Consider the following 25051-nt stretch of genomic DNA (forward strand, 5'->3'; position numbering starts at 1 on the left):
GTGAGGGGGGAAGGGGGGAGGGACAGAGCATTTTGTGGGGAGGAACAGGCAGGAGACAGAGGGACAATGGGACATAGAGAACTTGCAGGGACCAGGGGGACGTGGAGAAGGCAGAAGGACTATGGGAGATGGAAGACACAGGGCTGGTGGGCGAAGAGGTGGTGGGGTGATGGATGGCAAGTCCAGAGCAATGGAGGGACAGGTCAGTAGGGAATGGGGGGCTGTGGGATGTGGTGTGCGGTGGGACGGAGCAGCTGGTGGCTAGAGGAACACTGAGGCCAGGACAGAGGGACCTCAGCACCTACAGCAGGAGAAGGTGCTATCTCAGGAACTAAAACATGCCTGAGGGGCTCTGACCCACATATGAGGATCCCAGATGCTGTCCCCCACCTGCTGGGGTCCCCCCCTCCCCACCCCCACATCTGCCCCCAGATGTGTGTCTCCCCCCACATGGATCTAGGCTGGTGTGGGGCAGGCTGAGGTTACAGAACACCATGGAGCAGATAGAGTATCTGCCCCACAGCGGATACACTGTGAGGCAGCCCAAGGTGGAGCTCCTGGTTCACATGACATTGCACTGTGGGGCACGCTGTGCTGCACACTTGTCGGTGATCTTGTGTGGGCTACAGACACCCTGTGGGTGCCATGCCATGGGGAAACCCCACCCTCCCCACACAAACACAGCCCCACAAAAACTGATGCTGCTCAATGCTTTTTATTGGCTGAACAAGGTTAGGGGGCTGGGAGTGGGGGTGGGCCACTTGGTGGTCCAGGGGATATTGTTGGGGGTCCAGAGCTTCACTCTTCATTGAGTCCCTTCTGATGGAGAATGAAAAAAAGGGACTGTGAGCATGAGGAAGTTGTGGGGCAGCCGTTGGGCAGCTGTAGGGCAGGGGAAAGTCCCACCTTGGCTCCAATGTCGCGGCTCTTGGCCCTCAGCTTGTTGACCTGGGACTCGGCGATGTCGGCACGCTCCTCTGCCTCATCCAGCTCGTGCTGTGCCTTGCGGAACTTGGCCAGGTTGGAGTTGGCCTGTTCCTCCTGAGGGGGCAGGAACACCAGTGAGGCTCCCACACGGCTCTGTCTGGCCTCCTACCACCCTTCCAGTTGTCCCTCCATCCTATCTTCTTATTGCTCCATCTGGCCCACCATGGACCCGCCTGTCCTTCCAGAAATCCCATCTTCCAGCCACCCAATCATCTCCTTAACAAACCATCCATCTAACATTCCATCCATCCATCCATCCATCCATCCATCCATCCATCCATCCATCCATCCATCCATCCATCCATCCATCCATCCATCTCCACATCCCACCCCACACCCGCTTTCTCCACTTTCTCTTGACTCTCCTTACCCCTGATACCCCACCCCGTGACCACCCCATGGTCCCCTACTACTCCCCACATCCTCTCTCACACCCCAATCCCACACTGTCCCCTCCTGGGGGTGGTCCCACAGATGTCTCTCCAATGCTCACCGCCTCCTCTGCCTGTCGCTTGTAGGCCTTGACCTTCATTTGGAGCTTGTCCACGAGGTCTTGGAGCCGGACCAGGTTCTTGCGGTCCTCCTCCGTCTGTGGGGTGAGAAACATGTGGGTCAGGACATGATCCTACCTGTGCTTTGAATCACCATGAGAGCAGTGAGGTTCAGGAGACAGTTAATTATGTTCTTGGGGACTGGAGCCTCTCTAGACCTGTGAGTGGCCTCATCTGTGGGGCAGGAAGTGGGTTGTCTCCCTGTGTGAAGGGATCTTGCCCCTGATGAGGTCCCACCTGAGGTCCTGGATCGTGCAGAGGCCCCATGGATGCTGGGACAATGAGAGGTGCCTGGGTGGCTCATGACCCAGACGATATTCTGGGTGCCACTACCGTATTGGACATAGAAGCAGTGGGTGCCCTAGTTTACCCATGTCCCTCTGGACAGCAGGTCAGCCATGTTCTAAGTCATGTTCAGCATGGGACATAAGGGCCTGGAAGCACAGGGAGAGTGCTTCAGCGCCAGCTCAGACCACCCACCTGGTAGCTGAGTTCCTTGACGCGACGCTCGGACTTGCGGAGACCCTTGACACTCTCGGCATGGCGTTTCTGCTCAGCCTCCAGCTCATTCTCCAGCTCCCGCACACGAGCCTCCAGCTTCTGCAGCTGCTTCTTGCCCCCTTTGAGGGCCAGCTGCTCAGCCTCATCCAACCTCATCTGCAGGTCCTTGATGGTCTGCTCCATGTTCTTCTTCATCCGCTCCAGATGGGCACTGGTGTCCTGCTCCTTCTTCAGCTCCTCTGCCATCATGGCCGCCTGCCCGAGGAGAGAAGCAAGCAGAGAAGGAGGACCAAAGCCTGCTCTCCATCATCCTCCAGTGGAGGGTGTCCTAGATGTTGGTCCCACCATGGCACTCACATCAGTGATGGCCTTCTTGGCCTTCTCCTCAGCATTCCTGCACTCCTGGATGGCCTCTTCCACTTCTGTCTGCAGCTGGGAGATGTCGGACTCCATCTTCTTCTTCTGGTTGATGAGGCTGGTGTTCTGGAGTTAGAGGAGAGGATCTCAGGAGGTGTCTCTTGAACTGCTGACCCATCCTTCTTCCACCCCCCAGTACTTAATTATCCCCTACTCCTTGCCAACTCTGCAGGCTTAAAGGATCTGAATATCTTGATAACTCAACCCATTAGAAGGCCACATCCATTGGACAGACATGACCTCTATCCTTGCAGGTATGTGATGTCTCACCTGTGAGTGGAGAAGCTGGACCCTCTCACTGGCCTCAATCAGCTCCTGCTCAGCCAACTTGCGGGCCCTCTCAGTCTGTTCCACCACTGCACGCAGCTCCTCCAGCTCTGACTGAAGGAGGTTGTTTCTCCTCTCCACGATGGCGATATTCTCCTTCAGGTCCTCATTGACCCGTACCATGTCATCCAGCTGCAGCTGGGTGTCCTACAAGGCAGCATGGGGGAAGAGGGTGAGTGGGGATGGTGGGGAAGTGGCTGAAGGTCTACTTTTCTTCCACTCTGGGGTGGTGGGACCTACTGCATGTCAACTTGCTTATGGGTTAGAAGTCTAATAGGTACCTTGAGGCAGCCCTGCAGTGTCTTAACTTGCTTCTGAGCTTCAGCAGCCACACGGTTGGCATGGCTGAGCTGAATCTCCATCTCATTGAGGTCACCCTCCATCTTCTTCTTCAGCCTCAGGGCCTCGTTGCGGCTCCGGGTCTCAGCATCCAGCGAGGTCTGCAGTGAGTCCACCACCCGCAGGTGGTTGCGTTTGGCCTGCTCCATCTCCTCATCCTTCTCGGCCAGCTTGCGCTCATAGTCTGCCTTGACCTGGTTGAACTCCAGTTGGGCCCTCAGGATCTTTCCCTCCTCATGCTCCAGAGACGCCTGGTGGAAACAGAGAGAAATTAGAGGGGTACGGAGAAGACTAGGACAATGTGGGACTCATGGGGATGTGATTTGGCTCACCTCAGCCTCTTCCAGGGCAGCTTGGAGCTCCAGTTTCTCAGCATCCAGCTGCTTCCGCACCTTCTCCAGTTCGTGGATGGTCTTGTGGCTGCCACCCAGCTGCTCTGTCAGGTCCGAGATCTCCTCTGCCCAGATGATAACCCATCAGACTTGGTGGAAAGTGGTGGAATACAAAAAAGTGGGCAGGGAAAGACCACAGTCTCACCTTGGAGATTCTTGTTTTCCCTCTTTAAAGTCTCTAAGTGATCAAGTGACTCCTCATAAGCGTTTTTCAGCTTGAAGAGCTCAGTGCTGAGGGACCTGGCCTCTTTCTGCGATGCTTCCAGCTCCACCTGTGACTCTTCAAACTTCTGCTTCCACTCAGACAAGATCTATGAGGACACCACCTGCTCAGCTTCTGCTTTGCCCATGAAAAACCCTCTTTCCATCCTCCTTCTCCTTTTCCCAATACTCTCCTGAAAGGGACTTGAGGGTCTGCTAAAACATGGCCCTTGAAAGTTGTTCAGCTTTCTTCTGGACTTCTCCTGCATTTTTTTCAATCATGAGACCCCCATTTCTCTACCCACTTCCCACCCTTCTCTTTCCATCATTTCTTGGTCCTCCTACCTTGTCAAAGTTTCTCTGCTTCTTGTCCAATGCAGCTGCTGCTGCATTTGACCTCTCCAGGTCTGCCATGAGATCTTCAATCTCATTTTGCAGCCGGTGCTTGGTCTTCTCCAGGGAGGAACACTTGGCATTGACTGCCTCCACTGCCTCCTCAGCCTCCTGCAGCCTCTGGGCCAGCTTCTTCCTGCCGTGGGAGAAAACCTTGCTGTGGTGACCCATGGACCAAGTGGACCAACTCAAACATTCTTCCACCCACTGGTTAGCTGACGCTCTGCTCTGGATCTCCTCTACCATCTCCAGATTATTATACATTCTCCAGATCCTTGTAGTGTAGAAGTCTCCACTCTCCCCTACTCCATAGAAGCTCCCTTCTTGGGGAGATGACTCACTTGGCTTCCTCCAGTTCCTCGGTGCGCTGGATGGCATCTGTCTCATACTTGGTCCTCCACTGTGCCACCTCAGAGTTGGCCTTGGAGAGTGAGCGCTGGAGCTCAGCCTTGGCCTCTGTCTCCTCCTCATACTGCTCCCTCAGAAGGTCGCAGTCATGCCGGGCTGACTGGAGGGCATGGGCCAGTGCATTCTTGGCCTGGGAGGGGAAAGTTACAAGGTGAGGAGAAGTTGGATCCATATCAGGTTGAGCTATATTGGCATTCACCAACTCCAACTACCTAGTTACCAACCAACCAATCCAACCCAACCTAAACCATCCCAACCTCCATGTAACCCACCAGCCCTACTGAATTTCTGAGGACCCTTGATTCATTTTCTTCTACCTTGATGCAGGCTCTTGATGCACTTCTCAATCCCAAACCAACAAGATTCTTGGCACTGGAGGTTTCTTATAGCCTCACTGACCCCCCCAACAAAGCTCTACCTTGACTTCTTCCTCTAGCTGCCTCTTGAGGTCCTCCAGCTGTTGGGTGTAGGTGAGTTTCCCTCGTGTCATCTGGTTGATGAAGGCTTCCTTCTCCTCCAGCTGCCTGGAGAGCTCACCTGTCAGGTGGAATGGCAGATAATCAGTTGCAGGACACAGCCCAAAGCCACCCCACTGGGCAAGAGTTAGGCAATTGGGTAGGGAAGAGCAAAACCCTCACCATTCTCAGTCTGGAGCTTGGCTCGTTGAGTGGTGAGGTCATTGACCATGCGTTGAGCTTCTTCGGACTTGGTCCGGTGCTCATTCATCTGATCTTCCATGGTGCGGCACATCTTCTCCAGGTTGGCCTACGAAGAGGAAGGACAGGAAGATGAAAGGGGACCTTGAGAGGAAGTGTTGTTCCTTCATGGCTGGAGACCTATTTCCTACCTTGGCCTTTATCAGTTGCTCCATGTTGGAGCCAACATCATCCAGCTCCAGCTTGAGCTCGCTCTTCTCCTTCTCCAGCTTTTGCTTGACACGCTGTAAGTTGTCAATCTGCTCGCTGAGCTCGGCCACGCTGTCGGCATGCTTCTTGCGCAGCGCAGCAGCCGTGGCCTCGTGCTGCAGCGTGGCCTCCTCCAGGTCCCGTCGCATCTTCTGGAACTCTGCCTCACGCTTCTTGTTGAGCTCGATCTGCACTGAAGTGGCACCACCCGCCTCCTCCAGCCGCTCGCTGATCTCCTCCAGCTCCCGTGACAGGTCTGAGCGCAGCTTCTCCACCTTGGCTCTGCCTGTCCGCTCTGCTTCCAACTCCTCCTCCAGCTCCTCAATCCGCGCCTGTGCTCCAGGAATGAACATGTTTTCAGTGGACTTGGTTTCACCCAACTCCACCGATACGCCAATCAAACTGGAGCATCTTTAAGTCAATTCAAGCCAACCCAACCAATTGTAGACTCTTCAGCTCATCCCAAACAGCTGTAGACCCTTCACCTCAACCAGTCTCAATCCTCTCCAGTTCTTTTCAACCTAGTCAAGATCTGAGCTCTCCAGATCAACGTGGCCTTATTTGAAGACACTCCACATTCTCAAATTACCGTGAGATTCTTGAACTCAACTGGTCTTGAGGACATTCCAATTGGTCCTTTCTACCTGGACTAACAGACAACTCAGCACAAACTTCTCTAAGGACATTGGAATGCACATGACTCAACCCAGGTGGTCTGCTCAGCTCAGATGATTCTACCCCATACCCTGAGCACTCCAAACCCATTGGTTCAGCTCAACCCCCATGAGGTCCAGCCTGTGCAGGAGCCTATGAGTCATTTCAAGACAGTAAATGACAGAGGGGTTCTGGGATAAGGGATATGCCATGGGCTTCCGACCTCATGTGGATGGCATACTGGTTTAGGTTTTTTTCAAAAAGATATGAAGAAGATAATGGGGAGGACCAGTTCCTCCTTCTGCTTGACCTCCAAGCTGAAGCCCACCTCACCTGAAGTTCTTTGAGCTTCTTCTGAAGCTGGGCTGCAACTGCTTGCTCATCCTCAATTCTGGCGTTGAGGGCATTGAGCTCAAAGTCTTTCCTAGGTGTGGGGAGAAACACCAGTAAGTCATTCTTCTGAGTGCTCAGCAGAGGTGTTAGAGGTAAAGGGCAAGCAGGCGTGCAGGTCCTTACTTTTTCAGCCTCTCATCCAGTTGTTGCTTGTCATTCTCCAGATCCATGATATTCTCCTGAGCCAACTTCAAATCACCTTCCAGCTTCCTTTTGGCCCGTTCCAGGTCCATCCGGACCTTCTTCTCTTGCTCCAGTGAACTCTCCAGCTGCAATTGAGAAAGAGAACACACCCATCAGCCCCCACAAACTCACACTCCAGAAGGACTTCCACACCCCAAGGGACCAGTCATGTGCCTGTCACAGACTGCACTCACATCATCCACTTGCTGTTCCAGCTTGACTTTGGCCTTTGTCAAGGTGTTGACCTTGTCTTCCTCTGCCTGCAGGTCATCCAATGCTTGCTGGTGAGATTCTTGCAGGGCCTTCTTCTCCTTTGTTAGTTTGACAATGATCTCATCCAGCCCGGCCATCTCCTCTGTGAGGTTCTTGACCTGCAGAAGGAGAAATATCAGGCCTCCAGCTTGGTACCAGAGGTAGGACACGAGACAGGAGGTTGTTCTTGTTCTTTGTGAAGCTGGGTCTAAGTCAGCAGATGCAGGAAAACACAACCAGCCTTTGTTCTTGATGATGCAATCCAACCACTCTTGGATTATTACAACCCAACCCAAGCAGTTTTAGGTCTTGATGACCCAACTCATCCAGCCTTGAATTTGGCATCCCAAACAGCCTGGATTCTTGGCAACCCAACCCAACCAGGCTTGGGTCTTCACCAGACTCTATTCACTTTGGCTTGAGTCAGCTCACTTCCCCACAACTTGAGGTCAAGACGTCTCCCCACCCTCACCTTGTTCTCAGTGGCATGTTTCTCCTTTTCCACCTTGGCCAATGACAACTCCAGGTCATCAATGTCCTTCTTGAGCTCTGAGCATTCATCCTCCAGCTTCCTTTTCTTTGCTGTCAACTCAGCATTCATCTCCTCCTCATCCTCCATCCGCTCAGTCATCTCCTTCACCTTGGCCTCCAGCTGGATCTTGTTCTTGATCAGCTGGTCACAGCGCTCCTCAGCATCAGCCAGGTTGTCTTGCTCCTGAGAGGAATAAGCTTGGTATGAGATGAATGAAAAAGGAGCATAGGGCTAGGACATCTAGCTCACTCACAGCCTGCACTTGGAGCTGAAGGTCATTTTTCTCCTGCAGCATGGAGACCATCTTCTCTTCTAGCTCCTTTCGCCGGGCTTCTGACTTCTCTAAGGCCTCCTTCAGCCGCCCAAACTCTTCTTTCATGTTCTGCGGGAGACACAAAGGTGCCATGTAAATCTCATTTCTTCCTTTTTGTCCCTACCTACCATTTCCTCTCTCCATCCACCCACCCACCTTCTCTACCCATGGCCCTGTCCTACCTGCATCTCCTTCTCTGTCTCAGCACTCTTCAGCAAGGGCTTGATCTTAAAGTAGAGCTTCATCCAAGGCCAGTTCTTCACCCCCATGAAGGCCCTGATGTTCCACTGGATCACGAGCAGTGAGTCTCTGGTGAAGCCACATCAAGACATGGGTCACAAGGGGCTTCCACTCAACATGGATGTAACACTATCTCCATCTCACCACCTACCTGCGCTCTAGGATCTTCTTGAACTCCTGACGGGACAGGAAACCACGGACTTGGGCCTGCAAGCGGGTCATGATCCGGGCCAGGCGCTCATCCCTCATCTCCTCCAGCAGCCCCAGCAGCCCAGCCTTGAAGAAGACCTTTGAGGAAAGATGAAGATAAGTGCTGCTAGCATTTGAAGGCATGATGGAGGGATGGGTGGTGGTGTGGATGGAGGGAGCTCAGATGGGCAAGTGGACAAGCAGATGATGGGACCATAGAGTCCATCTGGTCCCACCATGAAAACCTTGTGGATGGTGGGACCACAAGAACTGAGACCAAGTGACCTCACCTTGGTGTGTCCAAATTTGTACTGGTTGTGGTCAATATCAAGGGATCCCAAGAGCTTCTCAGCACCCTTACGACTGTCAATGAACTGCCCCTCAGGGATGGCAGCAGGGTTCAGGATGCGGTACCTGGTGGCCAGAGAGGACAGGAAACCTCTGAAATCAGTCCCAGGGTGGTTGTCCACCCCATCCCCACATTTTCTCCTCTGTGCCTACCGCTGTCGGAAGTCCCCATAGAGGATGCGATTGGGGAAGCCCTTGCGGCAGATGCGGATGCCTTCCAGCACTCCATTGCAGCGAAGCTGATGCATTACCAGGGGGTTGTTCATCACACCTGGTGAGTCAGCAAGACTGGTGAGTCAAGGCCTGCCCCACAGCACTGCTCCCCACCACCACCTTTGGCCAGAGCCCAGCAGTGTCCTCTGGATCAACCCCCAGGGACTGGCTCACCAGGAGACTTGGTCTCATTGGGGATGATGCAGCGGACGAAATGAGGGTGGGTAGACCGCAGGTTGGTCATCAACTTATTGAGATTCTCCTAAAATATGGAGGAGGAGATGATGAAGGGAATGAAGACACCCCTCCCAGCCTGTCCCACCAAGGGTCATCCCTTTCCCTGGGACATATTTTCCATGCCCACACACCCTTGGGTCCACCAATAAGCCTTGAACTCTCACCCGATGCAAGGCAGAGACAGTTTGGAAGGAGGAACCTTTCTTCTTAGCTCCTTTCCCCTTCTCCACGGCTGTTGGAAAAGAAGAAAGGATTAAATAGGACAGGGACAGGGTGGAAAGAAGGATGCTGAGGAAGGGGGCTCCTCTTACGTGCATCAGCCCCAGCATAGTTGGCAAAGAGGTTGGCCAAGAGCTTCAGGGCTGATTTCTGATAGAGCCCCACCACTGTCTCATTAAGAGGGTCCTTGTTCTTCTGCAGCCACCCAATGATGTTGTAGTCCACTGTGCCAGCATAGTGGACAAGGGCAAAGTGAGCCTCTTGCTTCCCCTTGATGTTTCGTGGCTTCCCAAAGTTGGCCGACTTGCCCAAGTGATTATCAAAGAGCTTGGCCTTGAAGGTCATGTCTGTGGCCTTGGGAAACATGCACTCCTCCTCCAGGATGGACATGATCCCCATAGGCTAGGAAGAAAAGATCTTGTTGGCTACAGTGAACACCAAGTACAACCCAACTGCCCAACTTTGGGGTTCCTGCCCTTCCCCAGCCCCATGAGGCCCTGAGGGAGGTGGTACCTTCTCAATGAGGTCAATGCAGGCCTGGAGGTCCATGCCAAAGTCAATGAACTCCCACTCAATGCCCTCCTTCTTGTATTCCTCCTGCTCCAGCACGAACATGTGGTGGTTGAAAAACTGCTGCAGCTTCTCATTGGTGAAGTTGATGCAGAGCTGCTCGAAGCTGTTGAACTGGGGAAGGAGAGAGAAGATGGCCAGTGGGTCAATACAACAATATGTTCAATGAGGTCAACCTGAGCCCCAACAAGGTCAACACAAATGAAAACAAAGTCATCTGACCATCCAGTAGGATTAACTCTACATCGAATGGAGTCAACACAACACAGTCAACCAGGGCTTACATCAAAGATTTCAAAGCCAGCAATGTCCAGCACACCAATGAAGTACTGCCGTGGCTGCTTGGTCTCCAGTGAATTGTTGATCCTGGTCACCATCCAGTTGAACATCTTCTCATACACGGCTTTGGCCAAGGCTCCGACAGCATAAATCACCTGCAAGGATGCCGTACCAGTGAGAGGGCCTCTTGGTGTTCTCCTTGCTGGAGATGGCACCATGTCACCCCAAAAGGAGGACGTTTTGGGGATGTCCTACTCACCTGCTGGACATTCTGCCCCTTGGTGACATACTCATTGCCCACCTTGACCCGAGGGTGGCACAACCCCTTGAGAAGATCAGCTGAGTTCAGCCCCATTAGGTAAGCTGACTTGTCTGCCTCTGAGGATGAAGAAGTGTAAATATAAACCTGGAAGGATCATGGAGTTCACCCCAGTTTCCACCTCAACCTTGATTGAACCCAACCTTCTGTGCCATCTGGTTCTGCCTGCTCTTCCCGTTGTTTCTGCTTGAACTTCATGTTGCCGAAGTGCATGATGGCTCCTGTCAGTTTATAGATGGAGTTCTTCTCCTCTGGAGTGAATCCCAGGACATCAAAGGCACTCTGTGGGGCAAAAATGTGTTCAAGATCTTCTACAGCCCACAGAGACACATACACACTGCCTGACGGCCTCCCATCTCACATCCGTAGCCAAGAGCTCCTCTCCATCATCAATGGATGGAACTGTGGTCTCTCCTTGGGAGATGAAGGCATAGTCGTAGGGGTTGTTAGTCACCAGCATCATGTCTGAAAGGAGAAAAAGGGGTTGGGACAGGCAGGTCCCAAAAGGGATGTGGGATCAGGTATTTAAAGGTAGGTTGGGATCATAGCTCACCCAGCAGCTCTGGCTTCTTATTGGAGAGGATCTGGTAGTAAATGTGGTAGTTTCTTTCAGCCTTCAGCTGGAAGATCACACGGGACTTCTCCAGGAGGTCTGGGATGGGAATGAAGAGAAGATGAATGGAATTTGTCAGAGGGTCAAATGGATGAATGGAGGGAGGCTTGAGGATGTGGAAGGATAGATGGATGGACAAGTGGATGAAGAGATAGAGGAAGGCATGGTGGACCACAAGATGTCTTCTCATAGAGCTCTCAAGCTACTCACAGGTCTCAATGTCAGCTGATGCCAACTTCCCAGTGGCCCCAAAATGGATCCGGATAAACTTCCCCTGGAAGAATAGTGGAAGGAGATGGAGGTGGCGACCTTTTCCCAGAACACCCAAACCCACAGACCCTTCCCCACAGACTCCACCCCCTAGACTCTTCCTTACAGACACCACCCCCAACACTCACAAATCGGGATGAGTTGTCATTCCGGACCGTTTTGGCATTGCCGAAGGCTTCCAAGGCAGGGTTGGCCTGGATGATTTGGTCCTCCAGGGTGCCCTGCATGGAGTGGGACAGTGTCAGGGGGGTTCTCACAGTAAGGTGCAGGGGATAAAGGGTGCAAGGTTGAAATGGATGGATGGGAGAACACAGTGGTCTCCGTGAAGGTTTGAGTGGGTAGACGGGTTGATGGGTTGATGCCATGGGTGGATGGAGGGATGGTTAGTTGGTTGGATGGGGATGGGACAGATGAATGGAAAGTTGGATAGATGGTTGGTTGGTGGGTTGGATTTTTGGGAGTTTGGTTCGGTAATTTTTTGGGTAGTTGATTGTATCATTGGTTGGACAGACAGGCGGCAGAATGTTGGCCACACCCAGGATGTCATCCCCCACCTACTGCCCTTACCTTGCCCGGGGCCCCTGCCTCCTTCTTGCCACGGTCACCGATGGCAGCGATGACAGCAAAGTACTGGATGACCCTCTTCGTGTTCACGGTCTTCCCCGCCCCGGATTCTCCGCTGAAGGTAGCCAAGGAGAGCAATGGTTGGATACTGGTGCTATGGTGCTGGGGGTGGGAACTCACTGGGGAGGGATGGATAATGGACCTCCACAGACAAGTCCATGTAGTGATAAAGGATTGGCCAGTGGGCATGACTTCAAGAGGGAAGGGGAGAGGCTATGTGCTAGGTGGGGGGGGGCTTAGCTGTGAGCAGAATTAAGACAGTGTTTGCAGATGAGATTACTCACGTGATGAGGATGGATTGGTTCTCCCGATCTGGTGGGACGAGGAGAAGAAACATGAGATTCTGAAGCCCACCTTGACTCTGCCCCGCATCTCCTGCTCCCCAAAATGGATCAGGGAATATGGTTATGGGGTTCCTGCATAAGGTCCCTACCTGTTAGCATGTTCTGGTAGGCATTGTCAGAGATGGAGAAGATGTGGGGGGGAGCTTCACTCCGCTTCTTTCCCCGGTAGGCAGCCACCACCTCGGCATTGTAGACAGGCAACCACTTATAGGGGTTGACAGTCACACAGAAGAGCCCTGAGTAGGTCTGGAAAAAGGAGCAGGTGGGTCAGAGTCAGAAGGTGCCACCCCACCAGGTGGTCCAAGGGGTCTGCAGAAGTGACCTCTGGTGACTAGGCAATATCTTGTGTTTGGATGACCCCTGTGGTCTGGAGATGGGACATCTTAGGTGTGGGGGACCAAAGAGGTCTGGAGAGAGGATGTTCCAGTTCTGGGTGGCCTATGAGATCTGGAGAAGGGACATCCTGGGTTTTTGTGGCCCAAAGGATCTGGGATATCTTGGATCTGGGTGGCTCAAGAGGTGTAAAGAAGGATCATCCCAGTTATAGGTGGACCATGAGATCTGGAGAAGGGACATCTTGCACCTATGTGGCCTAAGGGGTCTACAGAAGGGGCATCTGAGTTCTGGATGAGGTATGAAGAAGCTCATGAGTTCAAACTCACATAGATCATCCAAGATGCGTAGCGGTCCTTGAGGTTGTAGAGGACAGCGGGCTCGTGGAGGAAAGTCAGCATGGCCATGTCCTCAATCTTGTCGAACTTGGGGGGGTTCTGCTGCATGATCTGGTCCTCCTTGACCGTCACTGTCTGTTCAAGGTAAGGAGGACCCCATGGAGCAGGAACACAGGGCAAGGAGTTGCCCCAGTTGTTCCCTCCCAAAGGGCTGGGAGCTGGGCATCTGAGCGTTCACTTGAGAGCCAGAGGAGGTCTAGGTGTCCCTCAAGTGATAGGGAAGAAGTTTTGGGGTCTGGGTGTCTCTGGGGTAATAAAAGAGGTTGGATGGGGTCTAGCTGTGCAGTGGGTTCTGGGAAAGGTAGAGCAGAGACTAGATATTTCCTGGGTCCTAGAGAAGATGCTGTGGAATTTGAGCATCCAGTGGGTGTTGGAGAAGGCATGTTGGGGTCTAGATGTTTCTTGGGTTCTAGAGAAGGTGGGTTAGGTTCTTTGTGTCCCATGTGGAATAGAGTTGCTATTTTGAGGTTCTGGTGTTCCAGGTGTGGCTGGAGTCCCCCCACCTTGCCGTGTTCGGTCTCAGCAGTGATCTTGGAGCCCTCACGGCTGACAATGGTGGCCTTGACATATTCCTCCTTTTCATCAGGGACGAAGATGTCCTTCTTCAGGTCAAAGGGGCGGGTCTGGGCAGCCAGCCGTTCCTTCTCCGACTTGCGGAGATAGGGGGCGGCCTCCCCAAATTCAGCCATCTCCACATCAGGCATGGTGGCGCTGGATAGGGCTGCGTGGGGTAGGAAGGATCAGACCCTCCAAGCACTGCCACTTCCTCCCAGTTGACCCCATTGCAGCTCTTCCCTAGGTGAACCCATCATTCCCTGTTCTTCTCCACATCTACCACTTCCTCCTGGTCAACCCAACTCCTTCATTCCTCCCCAGTGCTCCCAGTTCCTCTCCAATGCTCCCACTCCTCCCAGCTGGCCCATCCTAAGTCCATCCTCAGTGCTTCCATTATCTAGAGTTCCCTCTCAATGCTTCCAATTCCTCTCCAGTGTTCCCAGTCAGCCCCATCCAAAGTCCATCCTTGGTGATCTCATCTTCTCCCATTCTTCTCCAGCGCTCCCAGTTCCTTTACAGTGCTCCTAGTTCTTGCCAGTCCTCATCTCCATCCCAAGTTCCTTCTTGGAAGTACCAGTGCCCTCCCCAGTGCTCCCTGTTCCTTGCTGTGCCTCACACTGCCTGCCCTTTATCCCACCCCAGCACCTTCCAGTACCCCCCAGTACTCCTGCATCCCTCCGAGTCCTTTCCTGTTTCCTACAGACCCTCCCAGTATCATCCCAGACCCTCCCAGTCACCCCCAGTGTCCCCAGACACCCCTCAGTTCCTTCCACTACTCAGCCCCACCTCTCTCTGTGGTCTCCGAGTCAGGGGATGACAGTGCAGACTCAGGGCGGTTCTGGTCCTGCTCCGGGACACAACACCCCCCCACACACACAGTATGTCCCAGTATGTCCCAGTATATCCCAATATGTCCAATTACATCCCAGCACCCCTGCCCAGCCCTGCCAGTACTTCTCCAGTACACCACCACACAGACGCACAGACACAGACGCACACACACACACAGACACACACACACAGACACACACACACAGAGAGTACTGCTCAGTAAGTTCCAGTATCCCCCTGGGATTTATCCAGTACCCTCCCTCCTCTCCCAGTATCACTCCAGTCCCTCCCAGTGACCACATAAACTCTCCCAGCATCATCCCAGTCCCACCCTGTTTCCCCACAGATGCTCCCAGTATCATCCCAGTCTCCTGCAAAGACCCTCCCAGTTCCTTCCTAGATCCTCCCATTCCCTCCCAGTTCCCCTAAAGACCCTCCCAGTACAATCCCAGTCCCTCCCAGTCCCTCCCAGTTCCCCTATAGACCCTCCCAGTATAATCCCAGTCCCTCCCAGTCCCTCCCAGTTCCCCTATAGACCCTCCCAGTATAATCCCAGTCCCTCCCAGTCCCTCCCAGTTCTCCTATAGACCCTCCCAGTTCACCCACAGACCCTCCCAGTTCCTCCCTGTTCCTTCCCAGTCCCTTTCAGTTTCCCCTAGTTCCCCCATAACCCCCTCCCAGACCCTCACGGTGCTCCAAGTGCCCCCTGCCCCACCTGCCCCTGGGTCTGCAGGCGCTGGCTGGGGGACCCCCCTTATATCCCCCCCTCCCCCCTGCAGCTGCGTCACCAGGAGGGGGGGGGGGCATGTACAGACGGCTGACCTCAAGGCCACCTTACTGCCCTATAGGGACACGGTGACCCCTATGGATCTACAGTACACTCCCCAAATCCATAGGGCCCTCCCTCTGCTCTGTAGTCCTACAGGACCTTCTCTGCCACACAGGGTCCAGTGACCCCTATGGACCCATAAAGCTCCACCAGTCCCATGGGACCCCCATATCTCACACCCACAAGGACCCTATAGCTCCCCCCTACCTCACAGGACCTAATTCCAGCTCCATAGGACTCCCCCAGCCCCACAAGACATCACTCCAGCCCTATAGGACATGCAGAGAACCCTTCTCAGCCCCACAGGGTTCCCATTACTTCCTTTCAATAAGATCCCTTGAAGCGTGCACAGCCCCATAGAACCCACTCCCAGGACCCCTCCCCACTCCCATGGTCCTATAGGACCCATATCCAGCCCCATAGGACCTCTAAATGTTCCCCTATAAGACCCTCATAATTTCCCCCCCTACCACAGGCCATTCCCTGCCCTATGGACCTTCCTACAACCCCCTCCTAGCCTCACAGGATCCCCACAGGGCTCCCCCAGACCCATAGAGCCCCCCAGACCCACAGGATACCCCATTCGCAGCCCCTATAGGGGCCCCCTCTAACTCCCCTGGCCCTCCACCCCCCCTCAGTTTATTATGGGATAGATGAGGCAAGCCAAAAGACTCGTCTGGATGCCTGGGTCCCCCTGGGGTGGGGGAGGGGACAGACAGACAAAGGACAGGTGTGACCCCCCTTCCCCCTCTAAGGGAACTAAGGCATCTGTGCCCCTCCTCCCATCCCTTTGTTCGCTCTCCCTCCCCCCACAATGGGATATTTTTGGGACATCCCCCCCCACAACCCCTGACATCCGATCAGCTTGTGACGCCAGTGGGGCTGTGGGCACCTTCACCTCATAACCATATATGGGGCTGGCCCTACAGGTTCCCCTTCCCCCCTCGACCCCCAAAGCTCACCTAAGAATAGACAGGGGCACCCAGGCATCCAGGCCCCATCAATCCCATTAGATGCCCTACAGAGGACCAGGTGTCTGAATTTCACCCAATTTTTCTTATTCCCCTCAACATTTCTTAATTTTTTTGCCCAGATTTCCTTGGTTTTCCCCTATATTTCCATCAATTTGCCCTGAATTTCCTGGGTGTCCCCTAATTTTCCCAAATTTTCCAGATTTTTCCCCCAATGTCCTTATTTTATACTGCAATTTTCCCCAAATTTCCTTGATATCCCCAAATTATGGCCAAATATTGTTTTCCCCAATCTCCCTCTAATTCCCTCACTCTGTAATTTTCCCTCAATTTCCCTTTATTTCCCTGAATTTCCCCTATTTTTCCTATTCTGACCTTTTACACCTAAATTTCCTCTTATTCTCCCTGTATTTTCCCTAATCTCCCTCAATTTGCTCCACTACCCCCAAGTTTTTCTTTATTTTCCCTACACTTCCCTAAATTTCTGTACATTTTCCCCGATTCCCCTAAGGTATTTCGTTTTTTCCAAATTTCCCCAAATTTTCCTCAATTCCCTCTATTTTCCCAAAATTTTCACCAGAATATATCCCTAATTTTCCCCTAACTGAAATTTATCTCCCGAATTCACCAAATTTTTCATATATTTCTCCTAATTTTTATTACTTTCTCCAGATTTCCCCTAATTCCATCCTACTTTGCCGCAATCTTCCCCAATTTTCCCCGATTTCCCTGAATTTCCCCTTTATTTTTTCACAGTTTCCACAATTTTGTCAATTTCACCCTAATTGCCCCTGATTTTCCCCAACATTTTCATAACTTATTTTGTTTTCTCCATATTTTTCTCAATTTGCTCCAACATTTTATTGGCTATGGGGGTGAAACATAGCGACAGGGATGAGGACAAGGCTCAGGTACTTAATGCCTCCTCAGCCTCAGTCTTTAATAGCAAGAGCACTTGTTGTCAGCACACCCAGGACCCTGAACTGGAAGACTGGGATGGGAACAAGAACAAGGCCCCCAAAAACCAAGGACTGTACCACTCAGGCATTTCCCTCTCAGACATTCCCTCCCTGAAATGTGCTCCTGGTCCTGCAGAAGCTCCTCATCCTCCCAGGACGGGTCAGGTCGGCTGCTGCCTCTCCCCTGGCTGAACAGCACTTGACTTGAACTTGGTTCTGACTGACAGAGCCAGAGCTTTCCTTGACTTTACTTTTGGCAATTTGGCCTTTTGTGTCTGTCCAGACAAAACCTCTCTGGGCTTCCAACCCCCTCCCACCCCCAACCACTCTCTGATGACAGGGCTTCCTTTCCTGGTGCTTCCTTAGTGCCAAGAGCGGTCTCATCTATTCCATTCGACTATTTGTGTTCCCTGACCATCACACAGAGCTGTTTCTGTGCTGCCCCATCTGCCACCCTGCCTTCCATATGTGCCAAGTGCTGCCAGCTGCCAGCAGAGCCGCCTCCCACCCACCCCAGCTGTGCTCCCGTGCCCATTTGTATCCCCAGCACAATGGCCTTGCACTCAGTCTGGGGAAAATAAATGGGATCTATTGCCAGATAAAACTGACCCAGTACCTGCCCCTCTTCTTCGCCAGGATCCCGGTGGGACCTGACTCAAGACAGGCAGGAACTGTGGCTCAGGTTCCACAGTGGCCCAGCATCTGCAGCCTGAGGTGAGAAAAAAACCCAGAGGGCTCCTTCTGAAATGAGGAGGGGAAATGAGCATCCTTTTCCTCTGTGGAGTGTGACTGCTGACAGAGCAGTGCCACAGGGAGCAGACTGCAGCAGCACGTGTGAATACAGACTGCTGAGACTGTCCTTTCTTTACAGCACTCCCTTGAGGAGGACTCAAGACATGGATGGCGAGGAAGGTGCGACTAAGGCAACTCTAATTCCCACCATGGCACTCTCTTCCTCTGTCAGGAAGTGTGAGACAGCAGGAAAAGGAAGTGTGGCCATAAACAGGGCCTGCTTCATCGGCCCCAACCTTTTGGCTGGCTGTGACAGGAAACTAGAGGAGAATGCATGCTGGAGGGAGGGAAGAACCTTCTGCAGTGTGCCCTTCCTCACAACTCCAGCAAATCCTGGGACCCCAGCCTGGTCCAAGCTTGGCAACGGCCTTCCTGCTGCCATCATGGATGGAGTCCTGCCCTTCACCCTCAAAAGAAGGGACAGTGGATTTCATTGATACACAAGTGAGTTAACGAAGTTCAGTAGCAAGCCTGACAGTGAGTTCACAAGTCTCAAGGTCGGAGCTTCACTCGGCACCTCTCTTAAATTTTTTTCTGCGGGGCAAGAGAAAGGGAGCAATATAGGCATGGGAAGGCAGTTTCTGTAGAAAACAGCCATGGAAACCACAGGTGGTTAGCTTTTTTCTTTTAAAAGCAGTCTCTAGTTGGGCTGCTATGAGCTCAGAGGCACCCGACAGGTGCACAGCATTCTGATCCAGTGCACGTCTGCCCAGTCTGAACTCACAGTTCCTGCTGTGGCTGGAGCTCAGGCAGAGACAGGGAATGCTGCAAGGCACAAAGAGCCAGGGAAAGATGCTGCTGTTGCCAAGTGTTTCCTATCAATGACGGTGCCATTCAGAGCCAGCCCTGACCACAGGCTGTGAGTGAGACGCACTGTGTGCTCTGGCACTGCACCAGCAGAACCAGCCTTGGCCCAAAGGAACCCCCACGACCCACACTGTTGAAGGGGACAAACACAGAAGGAGATGCAGGCCTGGCACACTGCTGCCTCCTCTGGAGGCATTCTCCACCATTCTCCACCAAGCTGTCCCACATGGCAAACACCCATCAGACACATGCCAAAGCTCTCCTTATGCTTGGAACTCAGTCCAAGAGGGGGTCATGCCTCAGGGTGCCTGCTCCTATTTCTGTGGTCACACTGGCACTACAGGGGCTGCAACAGATGGGCATCCCCTACCCTGGAACATGCTCCTGGTCCTCCAGAAGCTCCTCAGCCTCTGGGTCAGGTGATGTTGGCTGCTGCCTCTCCCTCGGCTTCAGAGGACTGGCTTAGCCCTCCTGCAGAAGTTAAGCCCCCACTTCCTCTGAGGCAGGGGACACTGGCACATCCCTGTTGGCAGATTTTTGCTCTTAGCTGGGCTCCTGTGGTCACAGCAGGGGAAGTGGACCAAGGCAGAACAGAGCCCTAGGGATATCTTGAAGCAGCACCCTCAGGTGTGAGCTGCAGAGAGACTTGTTGAAAAAGAACAGATAGACATACAACACCAGGGTCATTTCTTCAGAGCCTTTGTTTTCCTGCAGGGCAGCAAGGAGGAAAAGCACCTTGAAGGGTTCAGTACCCATGCAGTTCAGCAGCAGACTCAAGGGCAGCAGTAGGGACTGCAGGTCTTGAACCTGGCATCCCTGGCTTGGATCAGCTTGGTCCAGCATAAGCCTGAGTCAGTTGTAGAGTTGTCACCAAGTGTACCAAAGGTCACCTGGAAAAGCAGTGTTTGGCACCATTTTGTTAGGGATGCAGGGCTCTGCCTCCAGAGGAGGATAAGGAGGTGCTACAAAAGCTGTGGCCAGACCTCTCATCTGTGGGAGTGAAGAGGAGCTCTTTGGAAGTGGAAGGGACATAATGAACACCCATTGTTCCTGTCACCATCCCATTGGTACCTGTGCTGCTGTTGTTCTCCTCTCCTTCTCAAGAGAAGGGTCAGCCTAGTGCCCTTACAGTTCAACAGCCAACAGGGCTTGTGTTTCTCCTCTCCAGCAGCATTTCTTTACTCAGTTGGAGTTTGTCAATGACACCAAACTGAGTGGGGAAGTGGACCTTTTGGAAAGGAGAGATGCCCTGTAGGAGCACCTGGATGGGCTGGAAGAATGGGCTAGCAAGAACTTCATGAAGTTCAACAAGGACAAATGTAAGGTCTTGCTCCTGGGCAAACATGAGCCAGAGTGCAGCACAGGCTGGGATCCACCTGGATGGAAAGCAGCTACATGGGAAGGAACCTGGGAGGCCTGGTAGACAAGCAGGTCAATATGGGTGAATAGTGCAGAGAAAGTTAACAGGATGCTGAGTTACATTAAAAATGATGTCACCAGCAGAGGCAGAGGAGTCATTATCCCATCCTATACTGGACTCATCAGGCCACATCTGGAATACTGTTCAGTTTTGGTCCCTGGTATGCAAAACAGATGTGGATGGGCTGGAGAGGGTCCAAGAAGATGACCCAATGACTGGAAAGCCTGACATATGAAGAGAGGCTAGGTTTGTCCAGTGGGAAGTAGGTTTGTTCAGCCTTGAAAAAAAGAGGCTAATGGGAGACTTTATTACCATGTTCTATTATTTGAAGGGTGGCCACAAAGAAGATGGTGATTCCACGTTTACAAGAATCCCATGGAAAGGATGAGGGGTAATGGGTAAAAGTTATTCCTGGGAGAGTCCTGTTTCACCACAAGAAGAACATTTTTCACAGTGAGAACAATCAGCCACTGGAATGATCTCCCCCAGGAAGCAGTAGATTCCCCAAAAGTGGATATATTTAAGATCCAGCTGGGCAAGGTGCCTGGGCCATCTTGCCTATACAATGTTTTGACAAGAAAGGTTGGATTGTCCAGCCTGTCATTCTCTGGTTCTATGATTCTATGACATGTACCAGAAGCAGATAGGGAGAAATTTGCTTCCACCTGGCACGGATTCCACTATATACATTTACTCCTTTTGTCCACATTTTCATCAGTCTGACCACTGCTGTTTTGTCAGAAAAACTGGAAACATTCCCATTGCCACAGGAGGTCACTGTTGGGCAGCGTATGTGTGCATGTGGCAGGGATAAGCACTGTCATTCCGCTTTTGAAAAGAAGCTGCTACCAGCTTACAAAGGACTGGCAGAGACTGAGCCCCTGACCCAGGGAAGGAACATAAATTGCATTGCCAACATCTATTCTTAAGGCTGTGCTGGCTGTTAAACCAGTACCATTACGTGTAGCATGTAAGACCCCTGTACAGTGTTTTGCCTCCAGGTTTTGCTACACAGCCAATGACACAACAGGTACAGTCAGGTAGCTTTTAAAATAAATTAATACAGAAATGTTGTCTTGGGCATGGAGTTAAGTGGACTTTGCATTATGTTGACCTCAGAGCAGTGGCACAGGAGAAAGATGAAGCCAGTTGTTTAAAAAGATGGTGTCAGTAATTAGGAAATAAATTTATCAGAGACCATGCAAGTTTTAAAATCAACTGGTAGTCACTGTATAAAAGTTTTGAACAATCTGTGCTGAAGCAACGGAAGCAGGATGTTTTGAACACCTCAGTGTGACATCCAGGACATCAGGCAAGAATTCACCACTGTTAGTCTGAAAATGCTGGGTTACTTTGCAGTGGGTTTGAGGAAAAGGAACATAGAAAATGGAAGTGAAAATTATCGTTACAGAGTAAATACAGTCCAAGTCATAGGTCTTTTGCATTCCCAAGGACGCACTGATATCCTGGACACGTGAGTGAAATGTATATTTTTACTGTGGAAAGTGTCCATCCAGCAAGTACAGTACCTATTCCTTGGAACTACATGAACACTCCCTGTGGTGGGATGTTATCACCAGGGAGAATGTTGACAACATCTAGAAAGTCAGTATCCTTCATATATCAAACAAGCCTGACCCTTCCATTGGGAATTCTCAGATACTGTTAGAGAAATGTTGATGCACAATGCAATAATCAAGCACACATATGGATGATGGTATAATCAAGCACACCTTTTCCATGACATAAGCTAAGGCACCCAGTATATTCAAAACCCACTAGTGAGGTAGCAAGGATCAGATATCTGTCTGACTGCCTATACCCTACATTTGTTGAAAGATCTCTCCCAGAATATGGCAACCTGGACTTGGGTGGAGAAATTAATACATTATGAAGGACCCTCCAAAGCAATCACACACTGTTGAAGCTCCTGCTCTTCTGTGTAAATTTTCCCTCTTGCACAGTCGTACATGTGTGAAATACCAGATAACACAACAAGGGATGGTGATGCCTGCTGGGAAACAGAACCATTAGAATTCATTTTAAGTCTGTGAGCCAACTAGCCATCAAGGTTGCATCCCACAGGGGGCAGTACAAAATTTGAAATTTCCCTGGTTCCCATTCCCACTACTACAGCAGCAATAGTCAGTCAAGGATTTCCAAAAAGATTTGCAATTTTTACCTCTGAAGTTTTTGCATGTTCCATTCGGGTTTGATGGGACAACATTGGATCAAGTATAATCCCATTGCTCATAATGGATAGTACTTATATGTGAACAATGGTGCTGTCCCACCAGAACATCTGCCAAGTTAGGAATCTTTCTGGAGGATTGGGAACAGTTAGATTGGGCACAGGAGCATTGAACTCTATCAGTTCAGAAATCCTTAATAATTAAGTATCCAGTCTAGGACTATTAAGCAGACAAGCTATAATTGAACAGACCCTGGATATAATAAATGGCAAGGATGCAACTACTGACATCTTGATAATTAGCCTAAACCCTTGGAGAAAACTCCAGAAGATTTTCAAGGAAATGTATGCTGGTGTTCACAAATCTGTTCCAAATTTCAGCAGTGCCATTGCTTGTGTTGTGATGCAAACCTTTATTATAAATTAATTTGGACTGTAAGCCCATTGGATCCATAATGGGAATCTTGTGATTTTAGGGACCCAGTTATTTGGATTGATGCCAGTATCATAACTTCCATTTATCAAAGCTTAGGAGTAGGAAGCAAAGTCAGTCTGTTGGGTAGATCTGTTTAGCACCACACCATAAGTAGGGAAGGTGAAAATGAACCCATTTACACACCCTATTCCCTATTATTAGATAGAATGTGGCTGTGAGTTCAAGGGGCCAAATACATGGATAACAAAGGTAACCCAATCAATGCACATGGATATAAAATGGGGAAAGCCCTAACAGTACTGCCTTGAGCATTTAGAGCTACAAGACCCTTGTACAAATAATATGGCCTCAAATAACTGCCACTGAGGCTAAGTGTGTGATCACTGCATGGTTTTGTTCAAGTAAAAATGGGGATATATGTGCATTTGCTTTGCTTTGTGATGTTTTCTGTAATGACAGGATCACTTTATAGAAACTGAAAATCTAATTCATTTTTTTGCTGCTGGAATACTATCTTATGACTTCTACAGGACCCTTAGGAATGTTGTGGGATATGGTACATTCTCAAACTGAAGAACTGAAAATTTTAATCAACAAGTAAAAGAAAACAATTGCTTATGAAAAAGAAATGCTTCTACACTGACCAGACTGTCAATACTGTACCAGGAATTGAAAAAACTGATTAATATCATTGGTATGAGATTTTTGTGGATTGTGCACCATCTGCAACTGGCATATTGCATCTTAGGTTGAAACTCAGGATAACTGTATATTTTTTTTCGGTATTTTTTTTAATGCGTCCAGACTTAGTGCTAACATCATGCTGAAAGCATGTGATCTAATAATAAACTGTGATGCTAGACTTTCCAGTGGAAATGGACTTTCCAATGCTCAAAGCTTTGCCCTACCCTCACTCACACTGAGGCAGGAAGAGTAGCAGTACCCCACACACTGCAGCGTGGGACTTACCAGACTTTTTATCTACACTTAAGTGGTAGAGTGTGGGTGATTACTTGACTCCTGCACAGATTTTGGCCCAACACTCAGCTCATGCTAGAGCCTGATGTAGGGCAGTAGCAGTACTACTAAGCTAAAGCGAGAGCAACACGGTCACTGGCTGAGAGACTGAGTTTGTGAGCTATTGCCTTTGTCAGCTAATGAATTTGTGAATTAGTAAAAATATTAATTAGGGAGTTTTCAACTAGATGAGTCTGCTGAGAGAGGGTTGGGCTCTTGTTTGATTTTTACCGAATGAGGCAATGAAGTACAGATTGGCACACAAGAGAGCATTGTCCTTTAAATTTGAGAGATCCAAATGAACTCTGGCATGCATGTAATTCAGAATCTGCTATGTGACTTTGCTGGCAGTCCATGACTGTTCCTTTAGCAAGGGATAGGTTTTCATTCAGTTGAAAGCATTCAACTGCTTTCTGTCCCCTAAGTATTGCTTAGCTATAATAGGACAGAAATATTTATAGGGAGCTGATACCTGTAACAGTACTGTGAAAATTGTCATTGTATGTTGACAACAAAAGAAAACTTCTTTCTAGTTTTGTCAAGCTCTGATGACAAGCTATGGTTTGTTTTCTTCTCTCTGTACTCCCATAAAATTAAAGATAGCAATTTATTGGTGCAGGGAGAAAAGAGAAAAGATGAGAGGAATGGAAGAGCTTTGCATTTCTTAGCTTCATTTCCTATTTTTGTGCTGGGCGGCTCGCTGAGATATCAGCTTTCACTGAACAAAAAAATTCCTTCCTCTGAGAGACTGGAGTCATGCCATCATACTGCTTCTTGCTTGACAAGTGTATATTAACTTAAATGGTTTGTTTCATCTGCTCCTTATGGTGCTTTTGTATTAACACCAAGTGATGAGTAAGAAAGGTCTCTTTTCTTTTTTATTCCAACTTTAGAAGTCACGATCACAGACACATTGTAGGGTAATAAGGTATATAATTTTTACATGTTTTTTCCTATCAAAAGAATTAGAGAGTTAGTCATGTGCTAAACAACATGCTTTATTTAAATAGAAACACTACAGAAAAGCATAGTTAAACTTCATTTTCCATACATGCATACCTTCTTTTCCTTCAACAGCCTAAGCCATTCATAATTAATATTTCTCTTTTTTTTTAATATAACTTTTTTGCAGTTAGGTGAACTAAAGCATGCCAGTTTTCTGTACAGCTTCGTTTTCCAAAGAGAAATTATGTATTTGATCAAATTATTTGCAACAAGCTTTTTTTCCTCCCCTAGAAGTAATTTTACAGTATCATTGGGGTTTATGCCAGGAACTGATTGCCCCTGAGCAAGGAGCAA

General features: G+C 50.4%; 1 protein-coding gene across 1 annotated transcript; it reads right to left on the reverse strand.

The window, feature by feature from the left end:
- Positions 1 to 798: 798 nt before the first annotated feature.
- On the reverse strand, positions 799 to 13648 carry LOC311154034 (myosin-7; the record flags this gene model as incomplete). The annotated part of the gene is made up of 38 exons (XM_084206197.1): positions 799 to 1041; positions 1481 to 1576; positions 2019 to 2294; positions 2397 to 2522; positions 2727 to 2930; positions 3065 to 3373; positions 3455 to 3579; positions 3660 to 3825; positions 4061 to 4244; positions 4450 to 4646; positions 4935 to 5053; positions 5155 to 5281; positions 5364 to 5753; positions 6409 to 6499; positions 6592 to 6737; positions 6846 to 7022; positions 7376 to 7618; positions 7689 to 7817; positions 7931 to 8057; positions 8140 to 8276; positions 8468 to 8591; positions 8679 to 8796; positions 8913 to 9000; positions 9140 to 9207; positions 9287 to 9596; positions 9708 to 9878; positions 10049 to 10198; positions 10303 to 10421; positions 10506 to 10644; positions 10724 to 10827; positions 10916 to 11014; positions 11186 to 11249; positions 11374 to 11466; positions 11813 to 11924; positions 12154 to 12181; positions 12303 to 12459; positions 12876 to 13019; positions 13448 to 13648. 38 exons carry the CDS (start codon positions 13646 to 13648, stop codon positions 799 to 801), a joined length of 5901 nt encoding a protein of 1966 aa, XP_084062323.1.
- Between the last annotated feature and the right edge of the window lie 11403 nt (positions 13649 to 25051).

Source organism: Fringilla coelebs, assembly GCF_963513975.1.
Source record: "Fringilla coelebs genome assembly, chromosome: 1".
Lineage (NCBI taxonomy): Eukaryota > Metazoa > Chordata > Aves > Passeriformes > Fringillidae > Fringilla > Fringilla coelebs.